General features: G+C 43.3%; 1 protein-coding gene across 1 annotated transcript; it reads left to right on the plus strand.

Annotated features, from left to right (window-relative positions):
• Positions 1-16,044: 16,044 nt before the first annotated feature.
• On the plus strand, positions 16,045-18,892 carry LOC120977834 (tumor necrosis factor-like). The gene is made up of 4 exons (XM_040405968.1): positions 16,045-16,358; positions 16,829-16,874; positions 17,355-17,411; positions 17,518-18,892. The coding sequence occupies exons 1-4, from the start codon at positions 16,194-16,196 to the stop codon at positions 17,916-17,918; spliced, it is 669 nt and encodes a 222-aa protein (XP_040261902.1). The 5' UTR covers positions 16,045-16,193; the 3' UTR covers positions 17,919-18,892.
• Positions 18,893-19,364: the final 472 nt, after the last annotated feature.

Below are 19,364 nucleotides of genomic sequence, written 5' to 3' on the forward strand. Positions count from 1 at the left end.
ATCAATATATCTCTCTATGTATGTATCTATCTATCTCATATCTACTTATCTTTCTCATATCTCTCTTTGTATTTTTGTAATGGGCAGCACAGCAGTAATTGTATGAGTATGGAGTGCCAGCGGCTGAAGACGAGATCCACCAACTTTACAAATTTTAAAAAAATGAACTCCACTGCACTTCCAAAATAAAAAATGTGCGTTTATTCACAAGATAGTGATGTTTCAGTCCTCTCATGGGACCTTTCTCAAGCAGTGACAATGATATAATGGGGCCCAAGACAGGTATATATCCACCCTCACAATAAATTGATAATCAAGAACAATCAATATATAAATCAAATTAAATACATGATTTGAATATAAAAACACTTCATAACACCACTGTGTATATAGAATTCAATAAAGATATATAATAATATATGTGCATTTTCCAAATAATTATAATATACCCATAATTAATCATGATTAAAAATACTACAAAAATGTGGACAGTCAGGTGCATGATTAAAATCCTTAGGCCCCTTGCAGATGAGCGTGTCCGGATTAGGTCCAGATGCGTTGCGTCTGCGATCAGGGAAAATCGTGCGAGTGCGTACGCAATTTCAGTCAGTTTTGACTGCTATAGCGTTTCGTTGCTCAGTTTATTGCGCGCGAGTGCAATGCGTTTTGCACGCGCGTGAGAAAAAACTGATTGTGGTACCCAGACCCGAACCCGGACTTCTTCACTGAAGTTCAGATTTGGGATCGGTGTTCTGTAGATTTTATAATTTTCCATTATAACACGGTTATAAGGGAAAATAATAGCATTCTTAATACAGAATGCTTACTAAAATGTGGCTTGAGGGGTTAAAAAAGAAAAAAATTAACTCACCTCATCCACTTGTTCGCACAGCCAGCATCGTCTTCTTTCTTCTTCTTTCAGGACCTGCAAAAGGACCTTTGATGACGTAATTGCGTTCACCAGGTGGTGACGTCCGCGCAGGTCCTGCTGAATGAAGATAGAAGATCCTCAAAGGTCCTTTGGCAGGTCCTGAAAGAAGAATAAAGAAGACGATGCCGGCTGCGCGATCAAGTGGATGAGGTGAGTTAATTTTTTTTCTTTTTTAACCCCTCAAGCCACATTTTAGTAAGCATTCTGTATTAAGAATGCTATTATTTTCCCTTATAACCATGTTATAAGGGAAAATAATACAGTGATTAGACTTTATTGGGGTCCGGGGTTGCTCATCCCGATCATCTCCTAGCAATCATGCGTGAAAATTGCACCGCATACACACTTGCTTGCGATTTTCACGCAGCCCCATTCATTTCTATGCGTAAAAAAGAATATATAGAGAATATAGAACATGCTGCGATTTTCACGCAACGCACAAGTGATGCGTGAAAATCAACGCTCATCTGAACAGCCACATTGAAGTCAATGGGTCCGGATTCAGTGCGGGTGCAATGCGTTCACCTCACGCCTTGCACCTGCACGGAATTCTTGCCCGTGTGAAAGGGGCCTTATAGAATGGATAAGAGGAAGTACTGACCAGGATGGATCCAATATGTGTATTTGGCGTTTTCTATTACAGACTGTGCATGCCCAATCACTAGTAATAGAGGCGGTGCCCGCTCTAAACTCACGTGACATAAAGTCACATGATCGCATGGTCATACCATCGCTGGAACGCATCGTGACACGCAACGGATACCTAGCGCTAGAATCACGTGATCGGAGATCGCGGATGAGCGCAATGAACCGCCCGCTGTCCACGATGCATCCAGCTGGCCACAGAACAAGAGATATATAATATATTGGAAAGATATGTATGTCTCACCATCCAACTAGTCAAATAATAAAGACACATATTACATAAGAGGACAAAGAGCGGAAAGCTGGATCCACAATCATGGATCCCTACAGGGATAGGCATGGCTTCCACCATACCATAACCTCGTTGGGGGGTCAACACAAGAGCCTGACATCTGCATAACAGACATCAGACAATATTGTGCTAAACCACTAATCCAACAGAAAGAGTAGAGAATTTATAAAAGTATTTAATGCGCCAAGGACAATCAGTCTGTCACAACATACAACAATTACGGTGCATGGGACAGTCTGATACCTGTCACCCCAAATGGTCACCACTGAAAATCCAGAGAGCGGCCATTATAGGGGGTGTCATTGCCCATTTAAGGGTACTTTCACACTTGCGTTGTTTGATTCCGGCAGGAAGTTCCGTTTTTCAGACTTAGGGTACTTTCACACTAGCGTTTTTCTTTTCAGGCATAGAATTCCGTCCTAGTGATCTGAAGTGTATGTTATTGGATCATGTTCCAGTTTCTCGGAAAGGGGGTAATAGAAATCTGTCACTGAAAAGACGTGAAATTCATTGGATTTCTTTATTAAATACTCTCACACCCAATGAGTTAAATGTAGATTTCAAAACTTGGATTTTTGCATAATCACTCTCTTTTGGTGCATTCAGTCTATCTGCTCATCTGGTGTAGATTTTGGTGCTGTAATGTTTTTTTGAAGCTAAATATGTTTTTATTTCTTTATAGATAACGGGTTTGAAGTGAAGTACGTGGATTTTTGCGTAGATCTTCTTTTATAAAATATTTGACTTTTTAAGTTGATATATTTGGAATGCTTTATGTTTTCTTTCCATCATTTTATTTATAAATATGAGTTCTTTAATTGTTGGGGGACTGGAGCGGGATGTTTAATCTATTAAAGATTTGAATTAGGCCTCATGCACACGACCGTATTTTTTTGCGGTCCGCAAAAACGGGTTCCGTTTTGCCCTGATCCGCGACCGTTTTTTCGTCCGTGGGTCTTCCTTGATTTTTGGAGGATCCACGGACATAAAAAAAAAAGTCGTTTTGGTGTCCGCCTGGCCGTGCGGAGCCAAACGGATCCGTCCTGAATTACAATGCAAGTCAATGGAGACGGATCCGTTTGACGTTGACACAATATGGTGTAATTTCAAACGGATCCGTCCCCATTGACTTTCAATGTAAAGTCAGGAGTTAATATACCATAGGATCAGAGTTTTCTCCAATCCGATGGTATATTTTAACTTGAAGCGTCCCCATCACCATGGGAACGCCTCTATGTTAGAATATACCGTCGGATTTGAGTTACATCGTGAAACTCAAATCCGACAGTATATTCTAACACAGATGGGGACGCTTCAGGTTAGAATATACTAAAAGAACTGTGTACATGACTGCCCCCTGCTGCCTGGCAGGTGCTGCCAGGCAGCAGGGGGCAGCCCCCCCCCTGTAGTTAACACATTGGTGGCCAGTGCGGCCGCCCCCCCCCTCCCTTGTAGTTAACTCATTGGTGGCCAGTGGGCCCCCCTCCCGCCCCTGTAGTTAACTCATTGGTGGCCAGTGCGGCCGGCCCCCCTCCCTCCCCTGTACTTAACTCGTTGGTGGCCAGTGGGCCCCCCTCCCTCCCCTGTAGTTAACTCATTGGTGGCCAGTGCGGCCAGCCCCCCTCCCTCCCCTGTAGTTAACTCGTTGGTGGCCAGTGCGGCCGGCCCCCCTCCCTCCCCTGTAGTTAACTCATTGGTGGCCAGTGGGCCCCTCCTCCCTCCCCTGTAGTTAACTCATTGGTGGCCAGTGCGGCCGGCCCCCCTCCCTCCCCTGTAGTTAACTCGTTGGTGGCCAGTGGGCCCCTCCTCCCTCCCCTGTAGTTAACTCGTTGGTGGCCAGTGGGCCTTCTCCCCTCCCTCCCCCTCCTAATTAAAATCTCCCCCCTATCATTGGTGGCAGCGGAGTGTACCGATCGGAGTCCCAGTTTAATCGCTGGGGCTCCGATCGGTAACCATGGCAACCAGGACGCTACTGCAGTCCCGGTTGCCATGGTTACTTAGCAATTTGTAGAACCATTATACTTACCTGTGAGCTGCGATGTCTGCGTCCGGCCGAGAGCTCCTCCTACTGGTAAGTGACGTCCGGCCGGGAGCTCCTCCTACTGGTAAGTGACATGATCTGTCACTTACCAGTAGGAGGGCTCCCGGCAACAGACATCGCAGATCACAGGTAAGTATAATGGTGTCCGTGTTCTTTCACCGACCCATTGACTTGAATGGGTCCGTGAACCGTTGGCCATGAAAAAAATAGGACAGGTCATATTTTTTTCACGGCCAGGAAACACGGATCACGGATGCGGCTGCAAAACGGTGCATTTTCTGATTTTTCCACGGACCCATTGAAAGTCAATGGGTCCGCGAAAAAAAACGGAAAACGGCACAACGGCCACGGGTGCACACAACGGTCGTGTGCATGAGGCCTAATTCAAATCTTTAATAGATAAAACATCCCGCTCCAGTCCCCCAACAACTAAAGAACTCATATTTATAAATAAAATGATGGAAAGAAAAGATAAAGCATTCCAAATATATCAACTTAAAAAGTCAAATATTTTATAAAAGAAGATCTACGCAAAAATCCACGTACTTCACTTCAAACCCGTTATCTATAAAGAAATAAAAACATACTTAGCTACAAAAAACATTACAGCACCAAAATCTACACCAGATGAGCGTATAGACTGAATGCACCAAAAGAGAGTGATTATGCAAAAATCCAAGTTTTGAAATCTACATTTAACCCATTGGGTGTGAGAGTATTTAATAAAGAAATCCAATGAATTTCACGTCTTTTCAGTGACAGACTTCTATTACCCCCTTTCCGAGAAACTGGAACATGATCCAATAACATACACTTCAGATCACCTTCCCTGTGACCAAGCTCCACAAAGTGCTTTGAATCCGGAAGGTCCATCCGTTTTTTTCTAATAGTGTACCTATGCTGAAATCCAGAGAAGTCTCACCTACATATAACATATTGGAAGGACACCAGAGGACATAGACCACAAAAGTAGAATTGCATGTTAAATAATGTTTGATAGCATATTTTTGAGAAGTAATTGGGTGCACAATATTGCCACCTTTTTGCACATAACGACAATTTACGCCCATTTTTTGACTCCGTAAAAAGCTTTGTCCAAACTTTTTTTGTGGGCCTATATCTGCATGTACAAGGCTATCTCTGAAGTCTTTTGGCCTCCTATATTACACAAGGGCTGGAAGTTTAAATTCTTGAATGTTATCATGTCCACTCCTTATAATGGGCCAATGTTTATTAATTATTGCCCTAATAATGTGGCTCTCTTCAGTATAAGTAGTTACCAGGGGAACCCTGTTAAGGAGCTTTTTATCCAATTTTTTTGTCAAAAAGTTCAGAACGGTGTTTAGTGTGAATAGTGGTTAAATGTGAGTTGGGAAATCCTGCCAATGTGATACGTTGCTAACAGCAATGGAGGATGCCGGCAGCGGACCACATCCTCCATTGTATGCAATTTTGCTGGGGATTGCTGTTAGCAACGAATCACATGCGCAGGATCTGCTCCCCCAGTTATAAAGCGCAACAGCATTTGGGGTCGTGATCCGTGAGGGTGGATATATACCTGTCTTGGGCACCATTATATCTTTGTCACTGCTTGAGAAAGGTCCCATTGAAAGGACTGAAACATCGCTATCTGGTGAATAAACACACGCTGTTTCTTTTGGAAGTGCCAAATCTATTTATCTTTCTCAGATCTATCTATTATCTATCTGGCTGTGTCTGTCTGTCTATTATGTATCTATCTATCTACAGTCAGGTCCATAAATATTGGGACATCAACACAATTCTAACATTTTTGGCTCTATACACCCCCACAATGGATTTGAAATGAAACGAACAAGATGCGCTTTAACTGCAGACTGTCAGCTTTAATTTGAGGGTATTTACTTCCAAATCAAGTGAACGGTGCAGGAATTACAGCAGTTTGAATATGTGCCTCCCACTTGTTAAGAGACCAAAAGTAATGGGACAATTGTCTTCTCGGCTGTTCCATGGTCAGGTGTGTGTTATTCCCTCATTATCCCAATTACAATGAGCAGATAAAAGGTCCAGAGTTCATTTCCAGTCTGCTATTTGCATTTGGAATCTGTTGCTGTCAACTCTCAAGATGAGATCCAAAGAGCTGTCACTATCAGTGAAGCAAGCCATCATTAGGCTGGAAAAACACAACAAACCCATCAGAGAGATAGCAAAAACATTAGGCGTGGCCAAAAAAACTGTTTGGAACATTCTTAAAAAGAAGGAACGCACCGGAGAGCTCAGCAACACCAAAAGACCCGGAAGACCACGGAAAACAACTGTGGTGGATGACCGAAGAATTCTTTCCCTGGTGAAGAAAACACCCTTCACAACAGTTGGCCAGATCAAGAACACTCTCCAGGAGGTAGGTGTATGTGTGTCAAAGTCAACAATCAAGAGAAGACTTCACCAGAGTGAATACAGAGGGTTCACCACAAGATGTAAACCATTGGTGAGCCTCAAAAACAGGAAGGCCAGATTAGAGTTTGCCAAACGACATCTAAAAAGACTTCACAGTTCTGGAACAACATCCTATGGACAGATGAGACCCAGTGGCGGATCCAGGGGGGGGGCAACGGGGCAATTGCCCCCCCCCGAGCTGGCGGCGGCGGCTGGGCACAGGGAGATGAGCGCTTCCATTGTGGAAGCGCTCATCTCCAGTCATCTGTATCGCTGTCCTCAGGACAGCGATACAGATGCCTGCCTGTGCTGCGGCAGGGGAGGGAGAGGCGTGTCCCTTTCCCTTCCTCTGATAGGCTGCCGGCCTAGTGCCTGCAGCCTATCAGAGGCCGATGCAGGCGGATCGATGACGTCATCGCGCCGCCTGAGTCATACAGCGTGGGACACAGGCCAGAAGAGGCCTGCATCGCATCGCTGACATGGAGGTAAGTATAAGTGGTTTTTTTTTTGTGTTTTTTTATTATATACAATACTTTTACTGGTGGGGGCTGTTATTACTGGCACCTGGGGGCTGTTATTACTGGCACCTGGGTGCTGTTATTACTGGCAAAGGGGGGCTGTTATTACTGGGGGCTGTTATTATTGGCACCTGGGGGCTGTTATTATTGGCACCTGGGGGCTGTTATTACTGGCAAAGGGGGGCTGTTATTACTGGCACAGAGGGGCTCTTATTACTGGGGGCTGTTATTACTGGCACAGAGGGGCTCTTATTACTGGGGCTGTTATTACTGGGGGCTGTTATTATTGGCACAGGGGGGCTGTTATTACTGGGGGCTGCTATTACTGGCACAGGGGGGGTATTATTACTGGCACGGGGGGGGGCTGTTAATACTGGCACATGATTGGGGACACTATAGGGGCATCTACTGAGGCCACAAAGAAGGGGTATTTTATATGGGCTCTCTGTACAGTACAATTTTATACTGGGACACATTATGGTGGGTACTATGGGGAAGGGGGGAGAGGAGTACTATGGGGTCATCTACGGGGGGCACTAGGAAGGGGTATTTTATACTTGCAAATTAGTGGGGACACTGAGGGCATCTACTGGAGCATTTTATACTGGTACATTATGGGGAGCACTAGGAGGAAGGAGGGTGTGGAGCACTATGGGGTCATTTACTAGGGGCACTATATAGGGGTATTTTATACTGGCACATTATGGGGGCACTATGAGGACATTAGCTCAACTGGGGGCATTACAAGGGGGTATTTTTTGCACTGTCACATTATAAGGAGAATTATTTCTACTGGGGGGACATTATCGTGGGCTTTATTACTCCCCCATGGTATGACCCCCTAGTAGCAGCACCAGCCTCTCCCTGCTCTGCTATTCCTCTGCCCCTTCTCCAAATCCTTATTATGAAATCTTTCTCATTAGGATAAAACACATCAGCTCCGCCGAGCCCCCGGCCAAAGTGTTGAAGTGGTGTCCGAGATCGCCAAGGGCCAAGTCAAGTAATTGTAAGTTTTCATGTGAAATATGTTTGTTATACACATATAGCCTACACTGTGCCCCACAATGTACAGTATACCGCTACACTGTGCCACACAATGTACAGTATACCTCTACACTGTGCCACACAATGTACAGTATACCTCTACACTGTGCCACACAATGTACAGTATACCTCTACACTGTGCCACACAATGTACAGTATACCTCTACACTGTGCCACACAATGTACAGTATACCTCTACACTGTGCCACACAATGTACAGTATACCTCTACACTGTGCCACACAATGTACAGTATCCCGCTACACTGTGTAGTCTGTTCTATAAGCACCATTGTTTTGTGGCGGCGGACAGAAAATAATCTGAAAGTGCCCCTCCCGAGACCAGGCTCTGGATCCGCCACTGATGAGACCAAGATCAACTTGTACCAGAGTGATGGGAAGAGAAGAGTATGGAGAAGGAAAGGAACTGCTATGGTCCTAAGCATACCACCTCATCAGTGAAGCGTGGTAGTGTCATGGCGTGGGCATGTATTGCTGCCAATGGAACTGGTTTTCTTGTATTTATTGATGATGTGACTGCTGACAAAAGCAGCAGGATGAATTCTGAAGTGTTTCGGGCAATATTATCTGCTCATATTCAGCCAAATGCTTCAGAACTCATTGGACGGCGCTTCACAGTGCAGATGGACAATGACCTAATGCATACTGCAAAAGCAACCAAAGAGTTTTTTAAGGGAAAGAAGTGGAATGTTCTGCAATGGCCAAGTCAATCACCGGACCTGAATCCGATTGAGCATGCATTTCACTTGCTGGAGACAAAACTGAAGGGAAAATGCCCCAAGAACAAGCAGGAACTGAAGACAGTTTCAGTAGAGGCCTGGCAGAGCATCACCAGGGATGAAACCCAGCGTCTGGTGATGTCTATGCGTTCCAGACTTCAGGCTGTAATTGACTGCAAAGGATTTGCAACCAAGTATTAAAAAGTGAAAGTTTGATTTATGATTATTATTCTGTCCCATTACTTTTGATCCCTGAACAAGTGGGAGGCACATATGTAACTGCTGTAATTCCTGCACCGTTCACTTGATTTGGAAGTAAATACCCTCAAATTAAAGCTGACCGTCTGCAGGTAAAGCACGTCTTGTTCATTTCATTTCAAATCCATTGTGGTGGTGTATAGAGCCAGAAATGTTAGAATTGTGTCCATGTCCCAATATTTATGGACCTGACTGTATCTATCTATCTATCTATCTGTGTCTGTCTGTCTATTGTCTCCCATCTATTTATTTCATATCTGTCTATCCATCTTTCTGTCTGTCTATTGTCTATCTAGAATAATCTCAGCCTTACATCATATGCCTCACGTTTGCTCACTTAAGTTCCTTTCTTGGTCTCTGTGCAAAGTTTCCTAAGAAGCTGAATCTTTAGTGTGATGAAATGTCATATATTGAAGAAATGTCATCACTCTAAATAACACTATCCTTCCTCTTCCTCAAGGTCCCCGTTTGTAATTTGGGATTCCCTCTATCTGGAGTGTTGCAGGGGGGACACAATGTGTGCCTTCCCTGTACTTCCTAATATAGAGGACTGTGGTTACAGTGACCTAATTCCGAATTGCCGCAGATGTATACTGGTCATGACCTTTTTTCCACCCTGAACCCCAGGATTTGTCATAAATATCTGATAAACAGGGGTCCCATCTCTGGGACCCTCACCTATTCAGAGGATGAAAATCCTGTAATGCCACATTCATCTACTTTCAACATTGAAATCAATAGAGAGGCGGTCTTGATTGTGTGCAGCTAACAATGCAGTTCCTCAGGAGAGTTCAGTCTGGGATAGGTTCTTACCACACAATAGCAATGGGGAATGGCACTAAATATTGGGTTGGGTCCCCACTCTCAATGAGTCCCTTAGCAAGGTCTGCTACTATGGTTGTATGCGATAGATAGATAGATAGATAGATAGATAGATAGATAGATAGATAGATAGATAGATAGATAGATAGATACAGATAGATAGATAGATAGATAGATAGATAGATAGATAGATAGATAGATAGATAGATAGATAGATAGATAGAGATAGATAGATAGATAGATAGATAGATAGATAGATAGATAGATAGATAGATAGGTATTTCATTTATTTCCAAAAAATGAGGCAGCACTCCAGATAAAAGTTAAAGGTGATGACCCAATTTATTCCCAGGCAGCGTTTCAGCCTACCCAATGGGGCCTTTGTCAAGCAAGGCAATAGTGTGACTGTCTGGCCCCACGCTTGCGCGGTTGGCACAGGGGAACGCCGGCTACATGCGGATACACTGAATCACCAATGGTATGCTGGTTTTAATATACAGTTGCAAGAAAAAGTATGTGAACCCTTTGGAATGATATGGATTTCTGCACAAATTGGTCATAAAATGTGATCTGAGCTTCATCTAAGTCACAACAATAGACAATCAGTCTGCTTAAACTAATAACACACAAAGAATAAAATGTTACCATGTGTTTATTGAACACACCATGTAAACATTCACAGTGCAGGTGGAAAAAGTATGTGAACCCTTGGATTTAATAACTGGTTGAACCTCTTTTGGCAGCAATAACTTCAACCAAACGTTTCCTGTAGTTGCAGATCAGACGTGCACAACGGTCAGGAGTAATTCTTGACCGATCCTCTTTACAGAACTGTTTCAGTTCAGCAATATTCTTGGGATGTCTGGTGTGAATCGCTTTCTTGAGGTTATGCCACAGCATCTCAATCGGGTTGAGGTCAGGACTCTGACTGGGCCACTCCAGAAGGCGTATTTTCTTCTGTCTAAGCCATTCTGTTGTTGATTTACTTCTATGCTTTAGGTTATTGTCCTGGTGCAACACCCATCTTCTGTTGAGCTTCCGCTGGTGGACAGATGACCTTAAGTTCTCCTGCAAAATGTCTTGATAAACTTGGGAATTCGTTTTTCATTCGATGATAGCAATCCATCCAGGCCCTGACGCAGCAAAGCTGCTCCAAACCATGATGCCCCCACCACCATTCTTCACAGATGGGATGAGGTTTTGATGTTGGTGCGCTGTGCCTCTTTTTCTCCACACATAGTGTTGTGTGTTTCCTCCGAACAACTCAACTTTGGTTTCATCTGTCCACAGAATAATTTGCCAGTACTGCTGTGGAACATCCAGGTGCTCTTGTGCAAACTGTAAACGTGCAGCAATGTTTTTTTTAGACAGCAGTGGCTTCCTCTGTGATATGCTCCCATGAAATCCATTCTTGTTTAGTGTTTTACGTATCGTAGATTCGATAACAGGGAGTTTAGCATATGCCAGAGACTTTTGTTAGTCTTTAGCTGACACTCTAGGATTCTTCTTCACCTCATTGAGCAGTCTGCGCTGTGCTCTTGCAGTCATCTTTACAGGACGGCTACTCCTAGGGAGAGTAGCAGCAGTGCTGAACTTTCTCCATTTATAGACAATTTGTCTTACCGTGGACTGATGAACAGCAAGGCTTTTGGAGATACTTTTATAACCCTTTCCAGCTTTATGCAAGTCAACAATTCTTAATCGTAGGTCTTCTGAGAGCTCTTTTGTGCGAGGTATCATTCACATCAGGCAATGCTTCTTGTGAAAAGCAAACCCAGAACTGGTGTGTGTTTTTTATAGGGCAGGGCAGCTGTAACCAACACCTCCAATCTCATCTCATTGATTGGACTCCAGTTGGCTGACACCTCACTCCAATTAGCTCTTGGAGATGTCATTAGTCTAGGGGTTCACATACTTTTTCCACCTGCACTGTGAATGTTTACATGGTGTGTTCAATAAAAACATGGTAACATTTAATTCTTTGTGTGTTATTAGTTTAAGCAGACTGTGATTGTCTATTGTTGTGACTTAGGTGAAGATCAGATCACATTTTATGACCAATTTGTACAGAAATCCATATCATTCCAAAGGGTTCACATACTTTTTCTTGCAACTGTATGTAATTGTGAAATATAGGTCAGCTGTGTATTAACTAGCTAGACTAGATTTTTTAACCCTTTACTAGCACAATGCACTTGCACTTTATTATTATGATAGTTATTCACATATACATTTTTAGAGTATGTGTCCTTTTTAGATATTTGTGTTCAAAGTTTCATTGGTCCCTTTAGTAATTAATGAGAATCATGCACTTATTTTCAACTTTTTGTAATTTTTGATTCTGTGTATCGATCATGTGACCAATTGTTTTGATGTATCATGTGTTTAATTATTCACTTATGTATCATGTGATCAATTTTGGGTATATATACTCACTTGTGACACTATTGCCTTGCTTGACAAAGGTCTCGTTGGGTAGGCTGAAACGTTGCCTGGGAATAAATTGGGTCATCACCTTTCACTTTTATCTGGAGTGCTGCCTCATTTTTTGGAAATATTGTACAGTGGAATGGTTGCCTACCTTTCCTCAGGATTTGCACCCGATTTCCTTTTTTTCTAACTGTGCTGCTGTTGTATTTTTGTTTTTTAGATAGATAGGTAGATAGATAGATAAACAAGAGATAGATATGGTAGATAGATAGGTAGATAGATAGATAAACAAGAGATAGATAGGTGATCGCCTCAGGCAGCACCAGGAAGGGTCATGGGCAATGAGCGCTTTCATTGTGGCAAAGGGGTTAGGTTAAGAAATTGACATGGGAGGGGGGCGATGTTTCAGTTTTCAGGCAGCAGAAAGGCTAGGAGCACCTGGATAGATAGATAGATAGATAGATAGATAGATAGATAGATAGATAGATAGATAGATAGATAGATTATTTTTGGGGTCAGTTCATCCAAAAACAATTGAGTAAACATAAAAATTAACCAAATTTCCTTTTCAGTGGATCACAAGGAGTTTCGGTTTCAGTTTTTGTTTTTTTATGAGGTTAGTTGAGATTTCAAGTCTCTGTTTTGTTGCTAATAGAAGAAGATCCTTCGTGTCGGCGACCTTCTGTAATCCTCCTAAGAACAGGCTGCTGAACCGCTGAAGGACGGGGCCTGTTTCTGCGTTAGGGTCCACAGAAAATACTTTTTAAAAACGTAGATGTTCCACTTCCCACATGTGGCCTGGATTTTGGGACAAGTCACAGTCTCATAGGCCGGTCTAAGTAAAGAGTCAATTGGAGTAAAATGCACTAAACGTGTTAAGATTAATGAATGATGATTGTGCGGGTCCCAGTGGCCTGCCCCTTCTTCTAAGTTCCGTCCAATTATCGCTCGCACAAAAATATGCAGCTTTTGCCTGCCAGACAATTGGCGTATGGGCTTGGTAGGTTCCACCCATTATTTTTCAGTAGGACCATTTTAGGGTACATATAAATTGATGATTAAGTTGTATAATGTTTGAGGAGAATCGAAAAACTTCACTGCGCTGGACTTGGGTCAAGTACAGCCAATGACTGGTTGCAGCAGTGACATGCAGCCTGAGGACCAGCCGCTGCTGTGGTCAGTGATTGGCTGCAGCAGCGCACTCGACCTCTCCTCCGTGCCAGAGGTTTACACAAGCAGACTGACAGCTATGGACACATGGAGCCAGAACCGTGTGTCAGGGAGCAGGTAAGGCTGGTTGGGAAGGCGGCTATTTTAAAAAACACATTGAAGTTGGAAAGGCCCTTTAACTTTCTTACATGGGACGTTACGATTATGACACTACCATATATGTGCAGTTTTTAACACTTTTTTAACACTTTTTCAAAATAAAAGAAAACTTTTTTTACTGTAAACACCAAAACTTTAGCACATTTTATTTATTGATTTTTGTTTTTTGTTCCCCTAGAGCAGTGATGCCCAACCTACGGCCCGCGGGCCAAATCCGGCCCGCGAAGCTGTGTCATGCGGCCCGCACAGTGACCGGAGGTGGAGCTTGCACTCAGTTGAAGAAGAAGAAGGGACACGCCTGGGCCGCTGCAGTGGCGCAGTACAATTATTTTCTGCAGTGACTGGAGACCCCATCTTCCCGCACCCGTCGTACGGACCTCACCTGGACTCTCAGCCAGGCATCAGAGCACGTCGGAGAAGGTGAGGACAAGTCAGAAGGGAGCAGGAGTTCTGTGGAGGATGTGACTGGCGAGGTGTGGTAGTGGTGGGAAGTGTCTTTCACTAAGTCTGGTGCCCGTGTGGGCCGTCTGGGTTGCTCCTCAGGAAGCGCTCCTCACTAGCTTAGTAATATTAATGAGGGAGAGAGAACTCATAATGCTGCACCAAAAGGCATATGTGGAGAGAGCTTCCTGCATTCCACTCCATAGTCTTGCTATGTGAAGATATGTGCCCCCTTCACAGTAATAATGCCCAGACTTGTGCCTCCTATACAGTAAAAATGCTCACATGTGCCCCCTTCACAGTAATAATGCCCAGACTTGTGCCTCCTATACAGTAAAAATGCTCACATGTGCCCCCTTCACAGTAGTAATGCTCACATGTGCCCCCTACACAGTAATAATGCTCACATGTGCCCCCTTCACAGTAGTAATGTTCAGATGTGCCCCTTCACAGTAATAAAGCTCAAAATTGTTCCTCCTTCACAGTCTTAATGCCCAGATATGTGGGAAGTGGTTGGACCTGAGCCTTTTTCTTTTACTAAGTCTGGTGCCCGTGTGGGCAGTCTGGGTTGCTCCTCAGGAAGCGCTCCTCACCAACTTAGCAATATTAATGAGGGAGAGAGAACTCCTAATGCTGCACCCAAAGGCATATGTGGAGAGAGCTTCCTGCATTCCACTCCTTAGTATGCCCCCTTCACGGTAGTAATGCTTACATGTTCCCTCTTCACGGTAGTAATGCTCACATGTTCCCTCTTCACGGTAGTAATGCTCACATATTCCCTCTTTCACAGTAATAATGCTCACATGTGCCCCCTTCACTGTCGTAATGCCCAGATATGTGCCCTCTTTACAGCAGTAATGCTCACATGTGCCCCCTTCACTGTCGTAATGCCCAGATATGTGCCCTCTTTACAGCAGTAATGCTCACATGTGCTCCCTTCATGGTAAAAATGCCCAGATTTCCCCCCCTTCACAAAAAAAATGCCCAGATATTTGCCCCTTCATAGTCACACGTGCCCCCTCACAGTGTTTGCATTTCTTTCTGGCAAAGCTACCTGGTTCTGGCCTGCAAAATTCACACCATGTCTAGTGCGGCCCTCAGACATAAAATGGTTGGGCACCACTGCCCTAGTGGACTTTACAATACTTTATTTTCTTAACTTTTATCCATTGTGCTTTGGTATAGTCAGTATACCATAGTGTTATAGTCAGTAATAAACTGATGTCTGTGCATCTTCATATAGCAATGCCAGGCCATGGCAACCCATCCCAGGGGGCCGGTGGGGGGACAGGGGCAGTCTCCTCCCTCGGGCTAACCACATAGAATATGACTTTGGGCCAGTTCTTTATTTTTTTAAATTTTCTTAAAGGCTCAAAATACTCAAGTAGCAAAATTTTATACTTAAAGTCAATAACAAGAAGCAGGGGAATCGGAGCAAATAAGAAAAATGGATCTGTGATTCCCCAAATATTCATTGCCCTTTGAGCTGTGGCCACCCCTTGAGTGGCATACTACAGCACAGTTCAAAATGCCCCCTCCATGGTGGTGCTGGGTTCTGCCAATGAAGACTAAAGGGAATTATGATCATTTCCCCCTCCATGGAGTTCTACCTCTGGAGTTCTGCACAAGTTCTCACCACCTAGTAGTAAAGGGTATGGGACAAACTGGATTCGAGCCCCCTCATTCCATGAGCTGTTTGCTCGACCCCTGATGACCTCCAATGTACCAACCATGATCTTTTTTCCATGTATTCATAGCACAGAAGAAACAAATGACGTCTAATTCTGCATTGCACTCTTTCAGAGCAGACACTAGACCATGCCCATTTGCCCCCTCACAACTTAGTCCTTATTGCTTTCTCAGTCCTCATTTCAATGCTAACGATACTTCATCTTGCTTCCTCATCTCGAGCATCGAGCAAAGTCCAAACCTTCCATTTTTCACATGACACAATGCAAAAAGCAGAAGCTTTCTTTTCCAAGATTGCAGAGTTTCCCCTAACAAGTTTCTTTTTCAAAACTGCCGTTATATCTCTTTCCACCAGGGGAGGAGACAGAGAACAGAGCAGCAGTAGCAGAACAGGACGAAGGTGTCACCAACATTTCCACCCTCCCTGATGTCATGGGAAATTCTGGAGACCAGGGTTTAAATGCCTCCAGAGGAGAGAGGAGCCAGCAACAGCACAAAAAGCCTTCAAAGCAACAACTACTTGGGAGTAAAATAAAAAGAAACAAGGGCTAAACATTACAACAAACTAGAAAGGATACAAGAAGATAATAACACAGAGAGATGGAGCTGACACAGGTGCGCAGTGAGGAACCTCTTCTCCAAAATGTGCAAAGAAGCAGGACATCGTGCTTTCACTGGCTCAGCGTCTGCTCCTTCGTCCTGTTATTGGGGACCACCGTCATCTTAGCCCTGCTTCACTTTGAGGTCATCAAAACTGAAAAGAAGGTGCGTGTCTCTTTAAGGACAACTCAAGTTATTCTCATACTGCCTTCGGACGTATACAGATGAGGCAGAGCTGACTTTGTGCATTGCGCTCTTTTCTGAAGTTCTACTTAAAACCGAAAGAGGAATGACAAATTCAGCCCTGCTCCATCCAAACATCTACAGATCTTCTGCATCACTCGCTGTAAAGGATCTATAGTTATTGCATCCTGCTAATACCTGCACCTGTTTAGAGGTCTAGGGTGTTTCAGGGCACGCTTGCAATCCTAGCTCCACAAAGCAGATCTACTGTGTTCAATATCAGTGCTGTATTTCCAGCCATGTGGTGTGAAATCAGCCGTACCTCTCGTCAGTCTGGTTTGGCAAGTTTATTATCTGTTTCCTCCATACGTTTCACAGGAACACAATGAGAGCTGGAATGTATCCACCAAACTGTGCAGCTAATCATGATTTCTTTCATTTGTGTTCTTCAGGTTGACAATGAACTACCAGAAGTCCTTCAAATCAAGAATTATTTAGGTAAGGATGACCAAGCCAAATAACTGGTGGTCTGGGTAGGGTCCAAGTCTTCCTGTGACTTATGTCCTAAGACCTAAGTAGTCCAGCTGATTCTCTATAAGGTTCACATCATGCTCATGTATTATAGCATGTATACATTGCAATGGGCCCATGCATGTACATCGGTATGGGTCTCATTCTATACAAGGTTTTTCATAATGTTTGAAAGAAAGCCAAGTATGGTGCTTCACCATACGACTGCACACAGAGTGCCCACAAATCTTGTAGGAGCTCTATGGGCCTTTTTAAATGGTCTATGCAAGTGAATGAGCATTTTAAGAACTTGCCCATGTGCTGATGAGCCTTAAAAGACAGAACCAGGGGTGTCTACATGTTAGCTAAATCATAGTGTAAGACTAGTTCTGTCATACCATACACTAATAATACCATGTACTAAATATCATGACCTTTGTACTAAAATTTGTCTTTTTGTTCTTGCAGAATCCGTACCACAAACCCAAGCCATGAAAGGAAAGAGGGCAGCTGCTCATCTGATAGGTAAGCAATTATTCTGAACTTTATATGTCTCAGAGACAGATGTTTCAGTATCTACATATTTCTTCCTTGTAGAAACTTGAACCTAACGGTTCTTCCATCTTTACAGGGAAAAAGGTGCATAAACATATAGAATGGCAACCGAAATCCATCAATGCCTTCAAAGATGGCAACATCAAGCTTGAGAAGAACTCTTTGAAAATTGAAGAAGATGGCCTTTATTTTGTTTACACCCAAGTGGTGTTCACTGGGGAAAAATGCCAGAAAAATGCCAGAGAGCTCAGCCACTCAGTGCTTAAAAAGAGCTATTCTGACGATGAGTCTATGGTGATCCTCAAATCCAGTAAGTCAGTGTGTGAGGTGGAATCTAATTCCTCCTGGACCCAACCCATATATCAAGGAGGGATTTTCAAACTTGAAGAAGGAGACATCATTTCCACCGAAACTTCAAATAGTGAATTTCTGGACACCTACCATGGACAAGTCTACTTTGGGATCCTTGCCGTATGACAGGGCCATACCGTCCCTGATGAAGAACCATCAAAGTTTCAAAGCTGAATGCAATTAGGAACTGAATTTGGAAAGTTAACTTGGTGGTAACTTCATATCTTGAATCTTGCACCCCTATCACTTGTAGCATATACTGGAGATGACCTGCCGTGTTTACAATCCATGAACTAACTCATGGGCGGATGGGTCCTGCCCATGGAACATCTTTTGTTCTCCTTTGGCACAAGTTTTAAGAAAGTGGGTCATATCAGACTTTATGAAAGTTCTCGATCTACAATGAAGACTCCATTGTAGCCATTATTTAATAATGTTATTTTATAGTTTTATATTAAGTATTTATCTATTTATTTATTTATTTAAAAGCTATATTTTTGGGTTTTGATGTCTATGTCTTTGATACGATGTGCAAATGCATACAATGTATGTACTGTAAGTCCATTTCTTTGATATGTGACCTTAGAAGCGATGAGGACCTACAGCTCACATCAAGACCCAGACAGATCAAGGTTTTGACCTGGAATTACTGTAGTATAATCATCTCGTACAGGAAGTGTGATACTTCCCGAATGACCTGGTTTGCATGTGATTATTCATGTCGTAATAACTGGGAAATAACATTTCAAGAAGCTATACTTACCCCTATGGGGCATCGCTGAACCGTTCATGGTGACATCTGAGATTTCTATGTATTGTATTTTTATTTATTTTTTTGTTAAAAACATGGATGACCTATTGTTGTGACAGGAATCCAAAATGAAATGTCTATTGCTGAGCAATGTAGGCTATGCCTTGCTGTCATGTAACACTATCCAAGCCTGGAAAGGCTATACTGTTACGGGGGCCGATTTTACGGCTTCCTCTTTCCACACTTCTGTGATTGTTCTCTTTCTGATTCTGAATACTTTCCTTTGTATTGGAAATATTAATTTTCTACATTTTGTATGTATTTTGGCATACACATTAAATAAAAAATGTTGAACCTATTTCTTGTATGTTCTTGGTTTTTACATTGATATTTTTATATATAGTTTTTTAAGGTTTGATAGTACATGATAACATTCATTTTTTATTTTATTTTTTCACTTTTATGGTCTCAAGATCGGATCATAATCATGATTCATTTGAGGAAAAAAGCCATCTGGCAACAGAGTTAGGCTACATGCACACGACCATGCCGTTTTTTGCGGTCCGCAAACCGAGGATCCGCAAAAAACGGAAGCCGTCCGTGTGCCTTCCGTGGAACGGAACGGACGGCCCATTGTAGAAATGCCTATTCTTGTCCGCAAAAAGGGACAAGAATAGGACATGCTATATTTTTTTGGCGGGGCCACGGAACGGGTCAACGGATGCGGACAGCACACGGAGTGCTGTCCGCATCTTTTGCAGCCCCATTGAAGTGAAAGGGTCCGCATCCGAGCCGCAAAAACGGCGGCTCGGATGCGGACC

This window comes from Bufo bufo, chromosome 8, assembly GCF_905171765.1.
Source record: "Bufo bufo chromosome 8, aBufBuf1.1, whole genome shotgun sequence".
NCBI lineage: Eukaryota > Metazoa > Chordata > Amphibia > Anura > Bufonidae > Bufo > Bufo bufo.

What these genes read in the sequence shown, in the direction of transcription:
- LOC120977834 (XM_040405968.1), top strand. Translation starts at nt 16,194, where the DNA reads ATGGAGCTGACACAGGTGCGCAGTGAGGAACCTCTTCTCCAAAATGTG. An exon ending in TCATCAAAACTGAAAAGAAG is followed by an intron (nt 16,359 to 16,828) that starts GTGCGTGTCTCT and finishes TGTGTTCTTCAG; the next exon opens with GTTGACAATGAACTACCAGA. An exon ending in TCAAATCAAGAATTATTTAG is followed by an intron (nt 16,875 to 17,354) that starts GTAAGGATGACC and finishes TTGTTCTTGCAG; the next exon opens with AATCCGTACCACAAACCCAA.